We start from the raw sequence: 22,437 nt of genomic DNA on the forward strand, positions 1-22,437 counted from the left end.
ACACTGTTCTCGCAGACACCCCGGATCAGAACTCTGTTCTCGCAGACACTCTGGATCAGGACACTGCCCCCTACATGTACCCCAGATATTGACAGTGCCCCCACAGATACCTCGGATCACAACACTGCCCATACAGACACCCTGGATCAGGACATTGTTCTTGCAGACACTGCGGATCAGGACACTGTTCTTGCAGACACTCCGAATTAGGACACTGTTCTCGCAGACACTCCGGATCAGGATGCTGTCCCCCACATGCACCCCAGATATTGACAGTGCCTCCACAGACACCCTGGATTACAACACTGCCCGTACTGACACCCTAGATCAGGACACTGTTCTCGCAGACACTCCGGATAAGGACACTGCCCCCCACATGCACCCTAGATAATGTCAGTGCCCCCACAGACACTTTGGATTAGGGCAGTGCCCCCACAGACACGGATCAGTACACTGCCCCGACAGACGCCCTGGATCAGGACACTTCTCCCACAGACACCCTGGATCAGGACACTGCCCCCACAGACACCCCGGATCAGGGCACTGCCCCCACAGACACACCGGATCAGGGCACTGCCCCCACAGACACCCCGGATCAGAGCACTGCCCCCACAGACACCCTGGTTCAGGGCACTGCCCCCACAGACACCCCAGTTCAGGGCACTGCCCCCACAGACACCCCGGATCAGGGCACTGCCCCCACAGACACCCCGGATCAGGGCACTGTCCCCACAGACACCCCGGATCAGCCAACATCTCCCACAGACACTCCGTATCGTGACACTTCCCCCTCAGACACTCCGGATCAGGACACTTCGGCCCCAATTATGACTGCCCCCACAGACACCCTGGATCAGGACACTGCCTCCCAGACACCCCAGATCAGGGCACTTCCCCCACAGACACTCCGGCTCAGGGCACTTCCCCCACAGACAGCGCCAATTATGACTGCCCCCACAGACGCCCTGGATCAGGACACTGCCTCCCAGACACCCTGGATCAGGGCACTGCCCCCACAGACACCCCGGATCAGGACACTTCCCCCACAGACACCCCGGATCAGGACACTTCCCCCACAGACACCCCGGATCAGGGCACTGCACCCACAGACACCCTGGATCAGGACACTTCACCCACAGACACTCTGGATCACAAATCTGCCCCCACAGGTTTAAGGGCTTAATTAGGGTATAATATCGCTAGCTTCAGGTCATTGGCATTGTCAATGGTAAGTTGACAATTATTCACGACAACTTCTGAGGTATAGTAATCAAGGTTTTATTCACGCGTGGGAAACTCACAACAGACAAGGCAATAGAGGCTGGGACTGTCTATGAGAGTCTCTGAAAACTTTAACCTAAAAGTCTATATTTTATCCTTCAGTTCCTTGCGTCACTGGTCATCCATTTCTGGGCTGGTCTTTAATTTGCCTGAAGACAATACGAGTTATTGTTTTACTTGTTTTGCTGCCACTGCACATTTCTCTCATTAGTTTTCTTGGGGGGGTCACGGTTTCTATGGTCCCCTTATCTGCTGGTTCTACTTGCACAGTTTCTATGGTCTCCTTATCTGCTAGTTTCAGTTGACCAGGTGCAAGGCCAAGGCGCCTCCGGGAACAGAAAGTAAAGAACACAAATAGCTGAATTAGTCATTTCAAAACAGAATAGCTGAGTTAGTAATTTTGAAACAGCATAATATAGTTTGAGTTAATTCTCACTATACTTGTGGCTATATAAATTTTATATACATTCACAGCATCCACAATTTTTAACAGAGGGGGATGATTGCTGCAAAATCACCTGCCTAATTCAGGCCGTGTCACGGACATGCGAAGTAGGACCTGTAAACACAAGAAAGAAGGTTTCCGATTGAAGCATCATGTGACCACAGCTTTAGGCTAGTTAGCGATAAGTTGGGAGGGGCGGGGTGGTAACATTTGACTGGAGACCGGCATTAAAAAAACTTTATGGAAACTTTTTATATTTATTCTTTTTTTTTTTCTAGGATTTGGACCTTGGGGTCAGGGCGGAAATCATCAAGGAGGTAAATACCAGAAACCACTTTGGGTTCCCAACTTTATGCTAATATAATATTTTGGGGTGGACAAATAGCGCAGGGCAGTAGATGTATAAGGTTGCCTATGGAGGCCTGTCAGGGGTTTACTTTCATAATCTCATGTAAAAGACATTTAATAGGGTTGTGACAAGCCAAGTAAACGAGTCTTAGGATGTACTCTGCACGTCATTGTTAGTATCAGGGAAGATTACAGAGTGTTTAAGTGAAACTCCTACCTCTGTCAGGTTTATAATATTGAATGTAAAATACTAAAACATTTGTGCCCATCCCATCCCTATAAAATGTCAATTAGATCAGCTGATCTCCACTTATAGGTGAGGTGAATACAAAGCGCTGGCATATTTATAACGTGCCGATTAGACCGGATCTCAGCCTTATGAGGGTCTTTGAGTAGTGGGGATCAGAAGTGTCTTTACAAGCACATTATTTGCAGATATTCCAAAGCAAGGTTCACGTAATGACTTCTAAAAATGAGATGAGTATATGATCGCTGCTTTAGTGTAAATAAGGAATGACTAAAGTAGTGGTTGGCACCGGACAAGACCTGAGCACCCTTTTATAAATCTGGCGGTGTTCAGATTTTAAGATGGGGAAGACAAAGACGTGGTGATCTGGTATTGTATTTTTATTTCCTTATGATAGTCCAATGTCTTTAATATTGTCTTTGTTTTTTTGTACTCCACCTGACTTAAATTGAACAACATCACCGTTTATTTCTTCTGCAATATGTATTTGATGTATCTCAGTGGTCACTTATGTTAATATTTCACTGCTGTATCTTTTTAGGACCATTCATGGACCATGGAGGTCCGTGGCAAGGTGAGTGTTACAACCTTTCATTTAAATTGACCATTTTTATACTAACATGCAAGTTAGATGTTTATTTTTAGCTTTTATTTATTTAGCTCCAACATATTATGCAGCGCTGTACAATGTCCGTAGTCATGTCACTAACTGTCCCTCAGAGGGGCTCACAATCTAATGGCCCTACCGTAGTCATATGTCTTTAATAAAGGCCAATTTTTAGGGGAAGCCAATTAACCTAACTGCATGTTTTTGGAATATCGGAGGAAACCCACATAAACATATGCAAACTCCATGCAGATAACGTCCTGGCTTAGATTCGAACCTGGGACCCAGCGCTGCAACCTTAGCACATTCAGAGTGTGGTTTAACAAGATCTCAACATAATTGGCAAAAGTCATCCAAATTCAAGATGGGAGTCTAGGAGTTTGTAGAATCCACTGATCTGATCTTGTTTTTTCATAGGGTTTGACTTTCCTGAACCGATGATGGATGTAGGAGGACCCGGCCCCATGTTCAATCAAGGATTTGGGATGCCACCTGATTTACCACCAATGCCTGACAGGTAATTCTATTCTACAGTTTAGTGGGTGTAATAGCGGAATGGTTGGATATAATATCACTATAGACTAGAGGAAAGAAACAGAACAGCTGTTTTTTTTTTTTGGCAAACCCAAGATGTATTCAATGAGATAATCTCATAGAATACAAAAATACATAATGCGGATCTCACAGAGTATCCAAAAGGTGGTCAATCAATTTGGTACTAGACATCAATGAATCTACTTAGGTTACACACAGTGTAAGTGTGTAAATATTGCGAGTTGCATATTGGACGCAGAATACTATGCACAGCTTGTAGATCCTATTTGTTTCGTCCAGTAAGGGCTTCTTCAGGGGTTACTGCACAGTAGCTGGTTTTAGCACAAGTACTGGATGCGGTGTTTAGTTGTTATTCACGTATGTTTATATGAGTGTTGGATAAATGTCAAAGGGAAAGTACCTGGATCAAGCATGTATATTCTTGCTGAGAAGGAAATCAGCAGCCAGTCAGAGGAGGAGGAGGGGAAGGAGAGGCTGCAGCCGCAGCTAGTCTCCTGTGTGAGTAACGGCTCATATACAGAAACATGTGTATACCAACTAAATACCACATCCAGTACTCCAGTGCTAAAACCCGCTACCGTGAAGTAATCCCCTGAGGAAGCCCTTACTGGGCGAAACGTGTTGGGCCTACTCGTTGAGCATAGGATTTTGTGTCCAATTACACTGTGTGTAACCTACCGTATTTTTCGCCCTATAAGACGCTCCGGAATATAAGACGCACCCAATTTTAAAGGAGGAAAATCTAGAAAAAAAAGATTCTGAAAGATTATTCCCCTTTTGATCACTCATGTGCCATTCATACCGGTATTCCCCTTCTGATCACTCATGTGCCATTCAAATTCCCTTACTGATCACTCTCTTCCTTTCAAATTCCCTTTCTGATCACTCTGTGTCATTCAAAATTCCTTTCTGATCACTCTGTCATTCAAATTCCCCTTCTGATCACTCTGTGCTTTTTTTCCACTGTACGGCAGTTAGGACAGGGAACAGCAGGTGGCGCTGTGCCGGCTTCTTTCGCTCTGCTTTACAGACAGGAGAAGACACGTGCTGCTGCCAGAGACAAGAGGAGACAGACGCTGCTGCAGCCAGAGACACACGCAGGATCGGGTATCGGGTGAGTATATTATTTTAGTTATTTTATCACACCTTTGTCGTATAGGACGCACTAACTTTTCCCCCCAGTTTTGGGGAAGAAAAAGTGCGTCTTATATGGCAAAAAATACGGTAAGTAGGTTTATTGATTTCTAGTACCAAATTGATTGACCAACTTTGGGATCTTCTGTGAGATCTGCATTATGTATTGATTAATTTTTGTATTCTATGAGATTATATCACTGAACACACCTTAAATGTGCCAAATAACGCAGCTGTTCTGTGTCTGTACTATAAATCCTATTCTACAGCTTTGTTTTCTTGTCCAGGAGGTGCCTCAGGCCACGTGGGCTAAATAAAAATATTTACCACAAATATTGTTGAAAGTGATTGTGTACTGTGGGAAAAATAAAGTACATCCTTGGCATCATAAGCTGCCTTGTCCTATTTATCAGAAATACCTATTTTTTTCCTTAGCTTTATTGTGTTGATAGTTCTATTTCCACTTTGACTTCAACTTTTAGACAGATGTTCAAACTAAGATCTAATGTTTGCCTATTTAGATATGACAATGAATCTAGAAAATACAGTACACCCTATGGAAATAAACATATATACTGCAACAGAAAGTTAACCATTTTCATAGAAGTATACATATTTTTTGTCTGTGGGGTGTACTGTATTTTCTGGTTTTATTGAATAGTCAGATGGTTGGGCATTTTTGATCATTTTTACTAGCATTGTCAAAAACAGCATCTAAAATGCTATCAAACTTTGTGATGGATGTGGGAAAATAATGATCATGTGCTCTGTTTTATGGTGTCAGGATGGAGCAGGCCCATCTATTCCTTAGTAGAGGGGTATGTCCTAAGTAAGGATGAATTACTCTTTTCAGATGTGACATTAATGGGCTGGAGGAATATAGCAGGGAGAAATATAAAGGTCCCTACACTCTTTAGGGTTGCACAGCTCTCAGTTAACTGATTTGTCGAGGTTGTCAGATATCCCAGAATGTCCACCACTCAAAATGTTATTTTTTAAATTAGTAAACAATTGACAAGATCCAGTGGGATGTTGAAGCTATTTAAACCAACTCTCATGGTGTTTGCATGTATGGCACTTTATTGAGGGGAGGGGGGTGCCTTGGGCAATCATATCTATTAGCATTATGCAAAATGCTAGTTTTCTCATTCATCATGGCTATCTTATAACTTCTTTATTTTTAGGCCACCTTTCCTCCCGCCGTTTGAATTTCGTGATGGAGGAAATCCTGCATTTGACAGAGATATGGGATGGCTTAGCGAAAGAGGAAATCCATTCTGGGACAGGCCTGCTGCTGCCCGTCAAGGCTTTCTACGTCCTTTTGACCGCAGCAATGCTAAAGGTGTAAGTTGATATAACAGTTACAATCAGGTGTATGAAAATATGCCAGGACGTACATAACTTTGTGGGAGAATTTTCCATGAGTTTAAAAGAAATGTTTTTTGTAGAATGTTCTCTTTTTGGGGTGTCCTAGATTCAATGAATGACCAATAGATCTTATAAAAGGTTTAGTTACAAATGAAGGTAATATTAATATATATATATAATATACATATATATATATATATATCTGGAATGGGAAGGTGTGTGGGTAATGTCTATGGATAACACCAACTAAAATTTTATCATTAGAATATAAAAAAAACTCTGCCCATAAAAACAAAATTGGGATCCAGGTACTGGTAGGGTACAGTCATGTGTAACAGGGCAGCGTGTTTGGATGGGTAGAGTTTATGCTGTAATAATGCTATGGTGATGAAAGTTTGGGGGGTGTTGGCCACAAGTGTCCGCACACCTACGCATTCTGTTTACCTGTACCTCTCTGTTCTTAAGAAATTAGGGTTCAAGGTAGGGAAGCAGACAGTTTGAGGGGCAGAGGTTTATTTTATGTTCTATTGATGCCATGCTAATGAAATTATAGGGGTTTATACACAGGTGTCCACCACTTGCACCTACATTTTCAGTTTCCTGGACCTCCCCTTTCCAGATAAATTGGGGTTCAAAGAACATAATCAGAAAGTGTAGCATAGTATTACAATTATAGTTTTGTGAACTTGCTATGTAAGTGACCCCGGGGGTCCTTAATTTCCATTTTCAATTTTGGGCTCCTAGGTGCACTTTCTTATGAAACAGCAACCCAAATGTTCAATAGTTTTTAAACTCATGATTCCCATATCTTGAAATTAAAAAAATACATTTTAGTAATTACTAGCTATGAGAGTACCCTACAAATTTAAAGTAATTGCAACCAACAGATTAGGAGATCTGGACTGAAGGACTGAACACAATGAGTTGTTAGGCTGCAGAACAGACAACCAGACTTTACACACACAGCTATTACACTGTGGGTGGATAAATCACACAGGCAGTTTATTTTTTGCCCATAGAATATGGGCAGTAATGGGGCACGGGGTTTGGCACTGCCTGTCCTGCCCCCATCTTGCTATCACATGCATGATGCTCTTAAAGCATCACCACATTTTACCAATATATAAAGGGTGACATTCCTCTTGTTTTTATAATAGAAAAAAATGTTTTGTTTTTCTTTTAAAATTTTTTGGGGAAGACCCCTCTCCTTCTGTCTTTACTGCCATGGTGGTAAAGACTGCAGGGTAAATCTGCAGCCTCCTGGGGTATTTGTGTCACATATATATATATGGACATTCTCTCAAAACTACAGAAGTCAGGATTTTCTCTCCTTGAACCACACCCCTCAGCAAGTCCAGAGCAAATCATATTGCTGATCCATTATTGGTAAAGTCTTGCTCAAGATGTCACTAAAGCTACATACACACGTCCAATGGTGCTTGTCCGATAATCGGCTCAGGACCGATATCAGACGAGAATCCGGCGTGTGTGTACAGCGCCCGTCGTCCATCGTCCGAATGACCATCCTGGCAGATCCACGGACGATGGACGACGAACGATCCTAATGCAAGGGAAGGGGTAGAGTGCGTAGCTGTGTGTCGCTCTGTTGTTCTCCCCCTCCCCTCTCCATAGAGCAGAATAATGCTGTATGTACAGCACTCGTTCATGCATCGTACAGTCCTTAGTCGTTGGAAAGGATTGTGAAAGATCCTTTCCAGCAACAATAATTGCACGTGTGTACGCGGCTTAAGTTCACCATTGTCCTGGATTTGAGATTGTTATAACAGACCCCTGCCTCCCCTCCAGGAGGACTGGAGCAATAATAAGTAGGTTTCGACAGGAAATACCACCAGGTGGTCAAACCTGCCCATGTGTTAATAATCCTGAGGCATCCACTTATGGACGATCACTCATTGGGCCTGATTTATTGACGCTCTCCAAGGCTGCAGAGGATACACTTCCATTACTGAAGCTGGGTGATATAGCAAACCTGAAAAAGATCTGGTCCAGGATTGAAAACATTTGCTAACACATAGCAAATGACTTTTAAGAAATCCATTTTAGTTTTGCTGGATACATCCTGATATCAATCACTTCCAGCAGTCCTCCCATCCTTTTTGGCAGGAGACACAGAAGGAAGATGGGGACACCAAATTTGTTTTTGTTTTGTTTTTTGCCTTGTAGATTTATATGTATATTTGAAAAATAATAAAGCCCCTCTACAAACAATGTAAAAGTAACTCATCCCCATTTTTTTCTGCTAAAGGAGAATATACTCACCTAAATCCTCAATATATTTCCTTTGGTAGCACCATTTTCTAGGTGCAGGGGACTGGATCCTTCTAATCCAGCTGTATAGAATGTACTTATGCTGGCCGGTCCCTTCACGGTCCCCTTACACCAACGTCACCACTGCAGTCTGCTCTTCTATGTTCTAAGAGGAACCCACCATTAAACAAGAGAGAGTACTGGAGTGTTACTTGACAGCAATTCGATTTTTTGTATATATGTATGTGAATATGTATGTATGTGTGTGTGTATATATATATATATATATATATAAATGCTTTGACAAAGACCATTCCTACTTTCATTATGCCGGTACTTTTTATTTTTCCACCACCATGACCATTTTAAACATCTCTAAATCTCTTTTCCTGACATGATTGTCTCTGTAAATCCTACAGACAGATGATTACTTCTCAAAGAAGAAGAGAAAAAAGAGGATCTTCTCTGCAGTACAGCCAGCTCCAGTGACAGACAAGAAGAGTGACGGTATGGGTTCTCTGATGGTCATTTAAACATTGTACACGGTTTAGCTTCTCCGGTGCTGCACCTGTGATCTTACAAACATTCCCTCCTGATTGTTGGTCCTTCCGGCACTCCCTGCAAACGCACAGCTTCAGTAAAGTCTGTTTTCTAAACTGAATAAATCTGTGATTTTCTGCCTTCTGGGAATGAGTCACCAAATCCCTTTCATTTGGTTGGTTACCAATAAACATTTTCTTCTTTATTGATTTTTTTTGATAAGGATATTTGATATTTTCTGTGTCTGTTCAGTGTCTTCTTTACATATTTCTTATAGGTCCCCCAAAGACATTTGACCAGCAAGGCAAGCAAGGGAGCAAACCACCATCAGCTACACAGGTTAAAGATGTGAGTACATTTACCATCTGTGACAGAAAGGAGGCATGCCTCATGTTTAGCCTATAGAAAATAAATCTGAAAAACTAACTACTAATTAGAGGTTGGGGTCAGTAAAAACTGCTTGTCAAAACAAATAGGAGATGCTCAGATATCGGCAGCTGAAATTATATGCAGAGCTCATATTCAGACTCACCCCCCTTTTTTACCATGTTTTTTTATTGAGAAAATGGGAACAAAAATACAAACAACACAGAATTACCAGAAGAAGAGAGATACCAAGCCAAAAGACAATTGAAAATACGAATCGTGTGTGTAAGAATAATGTTGTTAGGGTTTCCGTCTATATGGTCTGTATTGATTTATGCTTATACCACAGACGTCTGGGAGAGCGATCAATGATGACACAGAGACAAATATTCACTGGTCAACATCTCAACTTTATAATTGGTAACAAGTTCTTTTATACATGTTCATAGGGTGTTTGTCTAATGATTACAAAATATATAAATGCTGCACACGGACTATCTACAGTAATTGGCAGGAACAAGTATAATACCCATAAACATTTAATGATATTTTCTAAGAAACCATTGTTCCTCATTTAACAGAAATCATGTCAAATTGTCATGTTCTGATACATTATTGAAACATAATCAATATAGCCAAGAACATTCCTTGGCGCACAAATAACTCAAATTAACCCCCCCTAGCGGTAATCCCGAGTGTGACTCGGGGTGCATTTTACCTGCAAATAACGGTAATCAAGAGTCACATTCGGGGTAGCTTTAACCTTGCTTCGTTGTCGTCCCCCCAGCATCCTGCTGGTGCCCGCAGGTCCTGGGGACACCTCCTCTTCCTCCGATCTCTAGCCGCGCAATGCAGAGACGATCTCCGGGGTTTCCCAGTGAAGTCGGTTTTATTAAATTGGGTCATGTCAGTCACAAGAAACTATACAATTTAAGAACATGAAAGAAGCGGACCTACCTCTTCTAAGATCTTTTTCCCCTTTGATTGTAAAAAGTGCCTGATTGGTCAGTAGGTATATGGGTGGGCAGCAGAACCATATTTGTACAGAAACTGTTGTCTGTCTACAACAGTGGACCTGCTAATATTTTTCACTAAAAGATGGTGACCTACAAATAAGAAAAATCTGATCCTTTATGAAATTTGCCATTAGTGATGCCTTAAATGATATTTGCATATTCACAGATACACTTGGCCTGGCTCCTGGATACCTCTGTGGCCAGCCTTACCCTACCTTATAAAAAATCTGATAAAATTGTTTTCCTAGCAGTATTGACACCAATATCTTTTTATATTTCATCACAGTCCTAGAATTGTGATATTGTGTATATCTCTATCATAAGTAAGACTGTCTGTGCCTTTATTTATTACAGCCAAAGCAACAGAATGGAGATGCAAAAAAACAATCTACGCAGGAGAATAAAGGTACGTTATATATATATTATTGATATGTTGAAAGATAGATATATATAGATATATATATATATATATGTGTTGGGTGGTTAAACCTTCACTAATAAATGTATTCATTAATTTCCAGATGACAAAACAAACCAGCCAAATGCAAAGCCCAAGACTGAAGAGGCCGATGGAAAAGTGTAAGTGTCACTGTGTGTGATTGTAATATAGTGGCGATCAGAAGAGGAGGAGGCGCTTTTGAAGTCCAGCAGAGATCACAGTGACGAAAAAGCCATATCAGCTCAATAAAAGTAGTGCATTCAGAACAGGAAGAATTTATTATGTGTTTTAAAAGGGCAACAACATGGAAAATATGTATTGCAGGTTTTGCTAAGGTTTTGCTAAGACATAGTCTTTAAAGTTACTTGTGAAGCAGGTTCACTATATTGGTGACCCCAGCTGTGAGTTTAGTTTTCTCTCCATTACTCCCCAACCTACGGGCCTGATTTTTTAAAGCTCTCCAAGACTGGAGAAGATAGACTATCATGGGAGAGCCTAGGTGATTCATCAAACCTGGAATAGATTCCTTAAAAATCATTGCTATTAGTTGGCAAATGTTTTCAATCTTGGACCAGATCCATTTCAGGTTTAATGGATCAACCCGGTTCTCTTTATCTTCTTCAGTCATTGAGAGCTTTGATAAATCAGTATTTTTAGCCCTCAGGAATCAAAACAAATACCATGTATGTTCAGAGATAAGAGGGTGTAAGCCCTTAGGGGCAGGGTCCTCTCCTCCTTTATCACTCTCTGTATTAGTCTGTGATTTGCAATCCCTATTTAATGTACAGCGCTGCGTAATATGTTGGCGCTATATAAATCCTGTTTAATATTATTAATAATAATAATAATAATAATAAAGAGGGCATGTGACTACCTGTATGATGGCATTTGTGCATGGTTATTGGCCCAACATTGGTCACACGTGGGAATAAGAAGGTTAGTCGGGTGTTCAGATATTTTTAGTTATACCAAACCCAAAAGCCAATTATCTTTTGGCTAGAAGAAACAATGCTCGGATTATTGTGCCTGTTCACCCAGAGGGGAATGTTTTGTTCTAACAAAACTGATGTTAAAAAAACTTTTTGAAAAATCTTACAGTTCTCTACAAAACTATTCTTGTTTTTTTTCTAGACTGAATTGGCTTTGTGTTTTATGATTTGTCCAGTTGTTTTATTGAATGGTGTCCTATTGTCCCCTCAGTGTTCCAGAAATGATGAACCCTACAGAGATGCCTCCAGTAAGCGGTGCTTCAAACACAACTTTTACATGTAAGTTGTGCAGATACGAAACCCAGGATGAGAAGGAAATTCTGAAACACTTTAATTCCAGTCAGCATATAGAGGTCATTCGGCACCTATACATCTTCCTGCCAGGAAAAAGAGTGGACTTTATACAGGTGAGACATGAGCACTGCTCTGACCTGCCGCTGCTCCGACTTACTACTGCTCATGTTTTCTGTTACAATGTGTCTGATTTATTCATTGCTCTCTAAGACTGGAGACGATGGACTATCATGGGAGAACCTGAATGATCCTGCAAACTTGGAATAGATTTCCTAAAAATCATTTGATCTTAGTTGGCAAATGTTTTAGTCTTGAACCAGATCTATTCCAGATTTGCTGGATCATCCAGGTTCTCCCATGAAAGTCCATCTTTTCCAGTCTTGGAGATCTTTGATACTCCCACATTCTGGAAGGGACAGGCTTTCTGCTCAGTTTGTGGTTTCTTTCCAAACAAAGCAAATATCGATTTATTTTGTTTTGAAGCATTTTGCTGATTGACATTGAAATCTCTAACCCACCCAGCAAGTGTGGATACCCAAAAGTGAGGAATTAAATGTGCAGGTGCTCACTTTCACATATTTTCCGCACACCCAGGAGTCTCCTTAATGAGGTACTGCAGATGACACTGCGTCAGTGGTGAGGTGAAGAGGTAATGTCTTTACCTCCACTATGTCACAGTGCTCACCCCTAGCAATTGGCTGCTAGACCCACGTCAGCGAAAGGAGTGCACTTGGTGTATTGCCTCTTCCAGCTGCACCTTTTCCCCTTACTTGCTTCAAATTGACTGGCTGCCAATGGAAGGAGGTCACACTCTCCACCATTCATTAAAGCACAGGGTTCTCTATCTGGTCGCAGCATGGGAGCTGTGTTACTGGTATTATAACTACATCATAGAGACATCATTTTTTTTTTTTTTTTTTTAACAATGGGTGTTTTGTGTGAGGTTTAATAAAAACATCAACTGCTAGACCAGGGGTGTCAAACTCTGGCCCGGGGGCCAAATCTGGCCCGCACTGTAACTATATTTGGCCTGCAAGAAAATACCAAATGTCTACTAGAGCTGGACCAATAATAGACAGTGCATGCACTGCTAATATAACAAATCCCAGAATGCTCTGCTGGTGCGTCAGTCAGGACCCACAAGTGCCCCCTCCTCTGTTGACATTCATTAGCAAAGGTTGGCCCGTGACTTTCTTCAAATTTTTCATTTTGGCCCACTGTGTGTTTGAGTTTGATACCCCTGTGCTAGACATAAGCAGATATCTGGAAGAAAAACAGATATACCAGGGGGTGCTGAGAAGTTCCTGGCTCTCCCCTTTTCCAGATGAAATAGAAAAATGAGTGTGGGGCCATATGACAGCCTAATATCTTAGTATGTAACTGTGCAAATATCAGGTCTTTGCAATTCTTAGAACTGTTTTTTCTTTTAGTGAGAAGCTGTGATGGCAGAGGCACAAGCAAGTTTCACGTCATTACGGGCCATCATGAAGCTTTTGTTTTTCCAGGGAAAGTCAGCAAAGAACATTGAGATGTCACAAACACAGGGGGAGAAGTGTCCTTCCTACAGCACTGTCAAAACCCGGATATCTCATTTCAAGACTGGGCATTTCACCATTGAAGATGAGCCCCGCAGTGGGCGCCCCCAACCTCAACTGACCTGGCAACCTGCAATGCTTTCCATGAGGTGATTATTGAGGACCAGCGAATATTCGCAAAAAAGATACTTTTATAAAATATTCGCAGAAGAAGCCCAGATACTTGACATCTCACGGGAGTGTGTTGGGTTTGTTATCACCACTATCCTAGACATGCACAAGCTTTCAGTGGGTGCCTAAATGTTTGAACAGTGATCAGAAGAAGGAACGAGTTGAAGCATCCAAAGCCATTTTGGCCCATTTTGAAGCTGCACAGGATTTTTTGTCTAGGTTAGTGGCTGAGGATGAAACCTGGCTCCGCATCTATGATCCTGAAACCAAGGAACAGTCAAAGGAATGGGCCACAGCGGGCCCCCGCGGCCGAAGAAGTTCTGAACCCATAAATCGACCAAAAAAGTTATGGCGTCCGTTTTCTGGGATAAAGACGGTATTCTGTTGGTGGACTACCAACCTCGGGGCTCTAGTATCACCGGACAGTATTATGCTAACCTCCTGGACCAGCTGAAGGAGGCAATTAAGACGAAACGCCGTGGAAAGTTAACCAAAGGGATCCTTTTTTTTGCAGCACAATGCACCTGCACATGTCCAACGTTATGGGTGCCAAATAAAACACTCTGACGTCAAAGATGCTGCTGAGAGCTGGTTTGAAGCCAAACCAAGGGACTTTTGAACGGTCTAAAAAGCTGCAGCTACGCTGTACCAAGTGCATCAGTCTCAGGGGGGAATATGTTGAATAAATGTGTTATTTCATAACTCCGGCTCTCTTCTTTCTGGGCAAAGCCAGGAACTTCCCAGCACCCCCTCGTACAAAGAGGGACCCAGAGTCTGTTTTCTAGGTAACCCCATCTAAAGATTCATGGAGTCATGGAAAATGGTAGATCTGTAATTATTGGGAATTTCAGGTGGTCATTTTACCATGGCTGCACAGCATTTAGTGTATTTCTAGTCAGTGTGTTCATTGTAGTTCCTTTTACTTCTAGGAATATCTTACATATGAGAAAAATAATGTGCTCCCGGAGCGAAGGAGGCAGAATCTACAACCTAAGATAGACTCATTCAAAGGTATGGCATGATGATGTGTGTCTTATTGTGTAATTCTTGTCCTTGGCATCAGCTATTTTGTCTGTCCTCTATATATTCCTTACCACCATTTATGTATAAATACTCCTTTTCAATATTGTTTTGTTTAGTAATACCCTAAAGCCCATCTAGCTCCTCTTTTCTAGTACTACATAAGGCATGCAGTCATTATTTGATGGATTGGCTTCACTGCATTGTGTATTGTTCATTAGGTGTAATGGAATGTGGAAACTATCCTTGTGCAGGTGGATTAATATATTGCCATCATATTTTGATTACCCTCCCAGCGGTATTCCTGAGTGTGGCTCGGGGTGAATTTTCCATATCAAAAGCGGTAAGCCCGAGCCACACTCGGGTTGGAATTATCAGAGAGGTTATCAAGTGCTACCTGGTTCCCACGCTCCAGTGGCGTCATCCAGCAGTGCCTGCGGTGTCCTCCAGCGATGTCCTCCTGCGATGTCCACGGCGTCATCCAGCATCTGCTTCCCCGGCGTGTGAACGTTGGGGACGCAAGGCCAGAGGAAGCAGATGCCAGTCAGGCATCTGCTCACGAGTCTTAGGCTGGAGGGCGGGATCATTGGGCAGGTAGGCGGGACCGAGTGTGAAATTTAAAATAATGAGGATTTTTTAATGTACCATTTTTACATTTAAAAATCCTCAATATTCACACCAGGGAGGTTAAGGATGTTTTTTGGGTTTACCTCATGTGCACCATTGCTTTAATGCTACTGATGTCCTTTGTGAATCCTTTGGCATCATGATAACTAAGCAGTTAGCAGTTCTGCATTTGGTCACAAAGGTCCTGGGTACAGTCCCTACCTGTTTATATCCCTGCCCTAAACAATTTTTTTGTGATCCCACTGCTTCTTTTATAGGACTTGAAGATGAATTTATTCACAATACTTGCAACTACCCACTTTAGTGAGGAATCTTTTACTTCTTATTTAGAATATGTAACAAAGGAATCCAGGCCTGCAGATGGAGGAGCCCACATATGACCTTGAGTTTGATGCAGAGAAGTTGGCATCTGCCCCCATCTATGTTCCTATAGGGCAGGGGTGCCCACACTTTTTTGGCTTGCAAGCTACTTTTTAAATGACCAAGTCAAAATGATCTACCAACAATAAAAATGCTAAACATATATTTATTTATTTATATATATATCGAGTATGACACAGAAGTGACTGAAGCTAATGAGACATTGAATGGCAGAACATTGCACAGACACTGCACTACAAGACTATAGTAACAGGAAAGCCACAGTTCACCTGTCATAGGAGAATGACATGTAGCACAAGAAAAAGAACTGCTAACCAGCACTGCTCACCTCCGACTGCCCTCCTCCTGCCCTCTCTGCCTCCCTCCCCACTCCCCACTGTAACATGGAGCCTTCTCACACTGAAAGACATCCCCAGTATCCCTATAGACGTAGCAGCCCGGCTGTTAGGAAACAGTAGGGAGGGGTAAGGCAGGGCTCTGCGTTCGACTCAGGTTGCCTTTGCGATTGACGTTTTGGGCATCCCTGGTATAGGGCATCTACTAAATTAATTGGTCAGAAGCAAAAAGCAGGAACATTAGTTGGGAGGCCCAGCTACTGACTAATTATAAAATGACTGTTGAACCTTATAAAAAATCCTGATAGATGACTTCTTGTTTCATGACCTCATATCATGTTATCAGCTTTTCCAACTATCCTCTGAACTACAAAACCGCTCAGTATTCTCCGCAGATTTATTTTAAGCTGGGAGAAATGAAACTGTAGGTGGGTGGCTTCTTTATTGTAACCCAATTTTTCAGTACCCACCCAAAAACAGCCGAATGGTTACTGAAAAGTGCCGGGTGGTGCACTCAGCTAAAAGGAGCTGGGGAGAACACTCCCACCATGTATGTCATAAAGATGGGGAGAGGGGGATCTGTCAGGGCAGTGATTTTCAACCACTGTGCCATGGCACACTAGTGTGCCGTGAGAGATCTTCAGGTGTACCATGGGAAATTATTAAATTACCATTGTCGAGTGTCTGTACTGTAGTGACTGGCAGAGTAATGTAATACTCTTCCATGTCAGTGGGTGGCAGTAGGTAGCTTACTTGCCTTGTTTATTCTTAAGCTGCGTACACACGGCAAATTTTTCTCGCCCGATAATCGGTATCGGCCAATTATCGGGCGAAAATCTGCCGTGTGTACAGTCGGTCGTCGTCCATCGTCCGACGACCGTCCTGGCGGATCCATGGACGATGGACGACAGCCGATCCTAATGAAAGGGAAGGGGAGAGCGCGCAGCAGGGTGCCGCTCCATCGCTCTCCCCCTCCCCTCTCCATAGAGCATGAACGGTGCTGTATGTACAGCATCGTTCATGCATCGTGCAGTCTTTTCTCGTTGGAAAGGATCGTGAAAGATCCTTTCCAACGAGAAAAATTGCAGGTGTGTACGCAGCTTTAGAGACAAAATAATTAGCCACAGAGTGTCATTTTGTAACATTTTTTATTTGTGGTGTGCCACAGGATTTTTTCAGTGTCAAAAAAGGATGAAAAACAGTGTTAGGGAATCAGGAGAACAGCATCCCTCCTATAAATACAGTGAGTGTTGATGTGTGTTTATAGCAGGGCCACCAAGTGTAAATAAAATCTGCAGCCACTGCATCTATAGACATTTTTGTCTTTAGGTTTAATTATACTTTAAGGAAATATTCAACAAGTCAGGTTAATATTAAAATACTGGTTTCTGTTTATCTGCAAGAAAGGGCTAAAAACATTTAAAAAATGGTTTGATTGTTGTGAAAGACTTTTGATTATATTGTGTTTGATTTTGTTGTTTCAGACATTGGGCAGGAACATTTTTTCCATCGAGTTGAAGCGGCTCACTGTTCGGCATGTGATGTCCTTATTCCTGACGTCCCAGAACTTCTAATCGAACATACAAAATCTGAGGATCATTTGCAAAAATGCAAGGTGAGGACAGTCCTGCTCATCAAAAAGAATCTTCTTTTTACAGTAATATAATATGTGCAGAGATGATCACTGTCCTCCTTCCAACAGTATGTGATCTTTACTTGACTTTTACAGATGTCATTTAAGGAAATCAAGAACAATTGTCTGGCGAAGGCAAAGGAGATTCTTCAAGATAAAAATGCCTTAGAACTGCTCAAAGATTACAATAGGGTGAGTGATTATTAAGAGAAATGTGTGCTTTAGTTGGGACACACTGATCCAGTGATTCTCAGCCAGGGTTCCTCCAGAGGTTGCTAGGGGTTCTATGAGCAATGAGAAATTTGTGCCTCTCAATGACACCTTTGTGTAAAGGCAATATTCCTCCCACTGGCCAGCACACTAATATACTGTCAGCTGTGGATATAATAATTATAGCAGGGGGGCCTTAAGACGTGAAAGATATTTTAAAGGTTCCCCCATGTTAAAAAGGTCGAGAAACATTGCACCGACACACACACACACACACACATACTCAGGCACACAGAAGTAGAACGCCTGTAGTCATTTGCAAGTCAATAAACAATGTCATTCTTGAATGTTACAATGTATATTAGCTTATTTTCCTTTAACCCCCCCTAGCGTTCTAATTCTGTCCGTATTTTCATGCAAAAAGCGTTTCCTTTTTTTGCATGCAAACTTATTTTACATTATAGGCCTATTATTCTTAGGTATAACTCACCGAAATATGCCCAATATTTAAAAAATTTAATATTAAACTTTAAATGAAAAAACAAAAATCTGTTAAAACAAAAAAAGGTAAACCTGTAATATATCTGTACAGTATCTTGTATAATATATATATTATATAATAATAGTATATATATATTAAATCAAGATTTCTTTGTATTGGACTCAATGCAGCTATTTTGTATTTTGAATCCAATACAAAATGATTTGAATTTTTTCCGCCCGCACTGGCGCATGCAGCTAAGTCACCAGGAAACCCCGGAGATCGTCTCTGCATTCGCCGGCTGAAGATCGGAAGGAAGAGGACGTGTCCGAGGACCTGCGGAGACCAGCAGGACGCCAGGGGACGACAACGGAACAAGGTAAGTTGTTTTTTTTATGTTTCAAGCGACCTTGAGTGTGACTCAGGATTACCGCTTTTTGCATGTAAAATCCACTCCGAGGCACACTGGGGTTTACCGCTAGAGGGGGGTTAGGTAGTAACAAAACAGACTTGTTACACACCTTTGATCACATCTTACAGGGATAAGTCTTTTGAATTAGGGAAGTAACAAACTTTTTGTTTGTTTGAACTTTCTATCTCATAACAACCCTTCTATGCTTTCAAAGGTTTTTTTAATACTCCTTTTGATCAGGTTAACTAACAAATAATAATCACCCTCAACGATGTGTCTTAAACATATATATATATATATATATATATATATATATATAAGAGAGAGAGAATAGATTTTTTTTTAATTCTTATGTTTATTGAATGTGATGATTTAGGTGAACCTGACTTGTCAATGGTCTGGAAATCTGTTGATAAACCCTACGACTTGCCTGTGGATTTTACATGATTGGTCTTATACAGAACATATGGGTACTTACGACTTCTATGATGAATACAGTTTTGGTGTGGTGCCTCTTTGTTACATACATTATATTTCACATCTTTTTATATCTCAAACCATCCTTTAAACTGTCTCCATCTTTGTTTTGGGTCATTAGGGGAAGGACCCCTTTCAGGAAGCAGAGTGGGCCATGATGTACACCAGCAGCAATCAAGAAGTTCTGGTTGCTGAGGAGGATGATGACGATTATGTTCCTCCAGCTGAAAATATAACTGACAATCTCAATGTAGACTGTATTCAGAATGAAGAAGATTCCACTCCGGTCACTGAAGCTTGCACTCCGGTCACTGAAGCTTGCACTCCGGTCACTGGAGATTCCTCCTTGAATGATTTACCTCCTGTTGAGCAGGAAATGACGGAGAGCAGCGACTCAAACAATGAAAACATTTTAGAAACTCATGATATAGATGGGATAGTTGATGACGATGAGGAGGCTGCTGAAGCCCCATGATCCCCAGCCTGTCCTAACATGACATTTATCCTTGGGTTACTCTTTGCCATTGTGAAATAGATGACTAGGTAATGTCTTTTGGATACAAGGTGGTATGCTCTGGGTGGAAATCGACAGTCAGCTCTTGGGGCAAACACTTGTTGTAGAAAAGGACATCATGAGGGGTTATTGAATTCCTCCGGGACAGAGAAGTTTTATTTTTTATTTTATTTTTTTTAAAGTAATGGATGCTAAACATTTCCCTGCTACATCTGAAATAAGACACGGCTGGGAGCTACACTTTATACCAAGCAGTGTTGCATTGAAATATTATTTGGCTCAGTATTAGTTGCATCATTGTTTTAGAAATGACACTGTGACAATAAATGTAAGCACAACCCTCCACTCCAAATTTTTCAGCTTGTTTGCACTAACACAATTGTGCACTTCCATCCTTGTGACACGACTGTGCCCATGTACACAATAGCAGTGAACCTAAGTGATCCTGCAAACCTGGAAAGCATGGTTTGGTGGGGAGGAACAGCAGTGGCCTGAGCAGAACCTTGACCATAACCCCTTTACCATAAATTGGAATACAGAGGCACTCCAAGATCCTTTTATTAAAGTCTGTTATAGCTGTAAGTAGACATACAGATAAAATTCTGTTTATTATTGGTGTCCTGGCAGTACCAACATTTTTTTTCTTTAATGCTTTTTTAAAATAGCCGTGCATTTTCTGAGACACTCCTATGCTTCATCCTCATAGCTGTAGTGTAAGATCTCAGGCGTCTCAGGGTATTGGGAGTGAATTTTATTCAGGTCAGTATTGTTCTTGCTGGAAGCTAAGACATCTAAAAATGAAACACTTCTAGACCAAGATGTCTTCCTTCACACAGGGACGGTGCTCAGCAAGGAATGGTTTGTTATTTATGTACAAATCGGCTGCAGGTAACTATACAAAAACAGCTTGGTGGTTACTGGTAAGCGCCGGGCGGTGCTCCCAGGAGCCGGTTTTGAAACAAGGTTTCCAACAAGCTTATTATGATGGTCAGGGTTGTTTTGGGGACATAATATTAGATACACATTTTTTATCTATTCATTCTTAATAAACACATTTTTTAGCTCGTTCTAGGTGGAAACATACCCAAAGCTGAAAGGCAAGGTCCATATTCCTGTGTTCACAGACAACTGTTAAATTCAGCACACGTGTTTTGTAAATGCCGAATACGAGCTGAAGGTCAGATTACAGTACACATTTTTTTGTCAGCTTCATAGCAGCTGTTCATTTTTTTATTGTGTAGGTAATGGATTGTGGAGAGCTTTTGTTCTGGAGCTTCATTAGAAATAGACCAACATGGCGAAGACATTCAATTGCTGGTGTTTAGCAACCTCCATCATAAAAGGGTATTTAAAAGTTTCCCTCCATGTGTCCTGATAGGACATCTTTTATAAGATTACAGGCTCCCTGTCTAATATTTATATTACTGGGCTCCCTGTTTGGTGCCATGCTGTCACTTCTTTTATCCCCACTAAGCAGCTCATTACAACGATAATAATTCTCTGTAGGGGATAGATCCAGCAATGGTCATTTCCTTCTGAGGTTTCTCAGACTTCTACCTTTACACCCATCACAACTTTTTGGGAAAACGGGGGATAGGGAGGAAATTTTTTTTATATATATGTAGCATTCACCAATTGATACAAAGAACCCAACAAATCTGGCCTCCTCAGTCACAATGATCCATCTTTCTCTGCAGCAACAGGGACATTACTATGTATCCTGCTAAGGACAAGAAATACACAAGAAAAACACTGTAAGACCCCTCTGTGTAGCAAAGGTTTTTGTGAATGAAACTCAGTGATGTCTTGAGCCCGTCATGTTTATAAAATGTTTCATGTGTTATATAAGCTGCAAAATATTGCTTTATAAACGGTTTGTTTGATGTTTTTCTATTATATTTTATTTTAGGTGAGTTGCCTTGTAAATAAATCTATAAGGTATATAAACCAACTGGGGTCATTTTGTTTTTTACTATATGGATGAAGAGACTTTCCATATTTAACGGCGGTCGCCAACCTTTCAGACCTCACAGACCACTAAAATCATCATTTTAAATCCCACGGACCATTAATATGAATTGAAAAAATAAATAAATAAATACATATATAAAATAATGATCTTTCTAATGGTGCTGACATGGACTGTGGCGGCTCTGATTCTTTGATCAGCTCACGGTTAAGGAAAGTATTACTATTGTTACTATTATCATTAGTTGCATTTTTCTCACTCATTGTGGGTTTATTTCATTGGAATCTAAGACCAAACACAAAATGGTAGTTGTCAAACTATTTAATTCCATTAAATAAAACATGTAAAGAAAATACACAGATAAGGTCCTACTTACCTAAAAGAGCATCTGAGGAATAAACAAATAAATTTAAAGAGAATCTGAGGAATAAACAAATAAAACAATGGGATGAGAATCGGTATTGGTGGAGCGGGGTGACTGTTGTAATGGTGGAAATAATACTGAAGCGTACGGCTCGGCAACGGTTGCCTCATACAACCTAAAAACTACACTGAGGTCACGCTGCGCCTCCCTTGTTTTTCCATAAAACATAAATTGCAAATAATGTCCAAATTTTTCTGGGGTTCACCAAAAATTTATCAAGGGCCACTGATATATAAGATCCCTGGGCTAAATGTGTAAACCGTGCGGTGTACATACAAAGCATGTCTGCAGTCTACACAAGATAGCAGCAGGACCAGATTTGTGTTTGTTGACCTTTGCTTATTACTCACG

At 41.3% G+C, this 22,437-nt stretch overlaps 1 protein-coding gene across 1 annotated transcript in view; it reads left to right on the plus strand.

The window, feature by feature from the left end:
- The window catches only part of LOC140323028 (uncharacterized), a 22,682-nt gene extending 1,038 nt beyond the window's left edge, over positions 1 to 21,644 (plus strand). Inside the window, exons 2-14 of the mRNA XM_072399757.1 lie at positions 2,005 to 2,043; positions 2,863 to 2,895; positions 3,346 to 3,445; positions 5,802 to 5,961; positions 8,673 to 8,760; positions 9,071 to 9,141; positions 10,530 to 10,581; positions 10,697 to 10,754; positions 11,815 to 12,010; positions 14,533 to 14,614; positions 17,451 to 17,581; positions 17,696 to 17,791; positions 19,301 to 21,644. Of these exons, the coding sequence (XP_072255858.1) occupies positions 2,005 to 2,043; positions 2,863 to 2,895; positions 3,346 to 3,445; positions 5,802 to 5,961; positions 8,673 to 8,760; positions 9,071 to 9,141; positions 10,530 to 10,581; positions 10,697 to 10,754; positions 11,815 to 12,010; positions 14,533 to 14,614; positions 17,451 to 17,581; positions 17,696 to 17,791; positions 19,301 to 19,654 (1,460 nt within the window). The 3' untranslated portion in view covers positions 19,655 to 21,644. The remainder of the gene's footprint in view (positions 1 to 2,004; positions 2,044 to 2,862; positions 2,896 to 3,345; positions 3,446 to 5,801; positions 5,962 to 8,672; positions 8,761 to 9,070; positions 9,142 to 10,529; positions 10,582 to 10,696; positions 10,755 to 11,814; positions 12,011 to 14,532; positions 14,615 to 17,450; positions 17,582 to 17,695; positions 17,792 to 19,300) is intronic.
- The last annotated feature ends 793 nt before the right edge of the window (positions 21,645 to 22,437 follow it).

Source organism: Pyxicephalus adspersus, chromosome 2 (genome assembly GCF_032062135.1).
Source record: "Pyxicephalus adspersus chromosome 2, UCB_Pads_2.0, whole genome shotgun sequence".
Taxonomy (NCBI): Eukaryota; Metazoa; Chordata; class Amphibia; order Anura; family Pyxicephalidae; genus Pyxicephalus; species Pyxicephalus adspersus.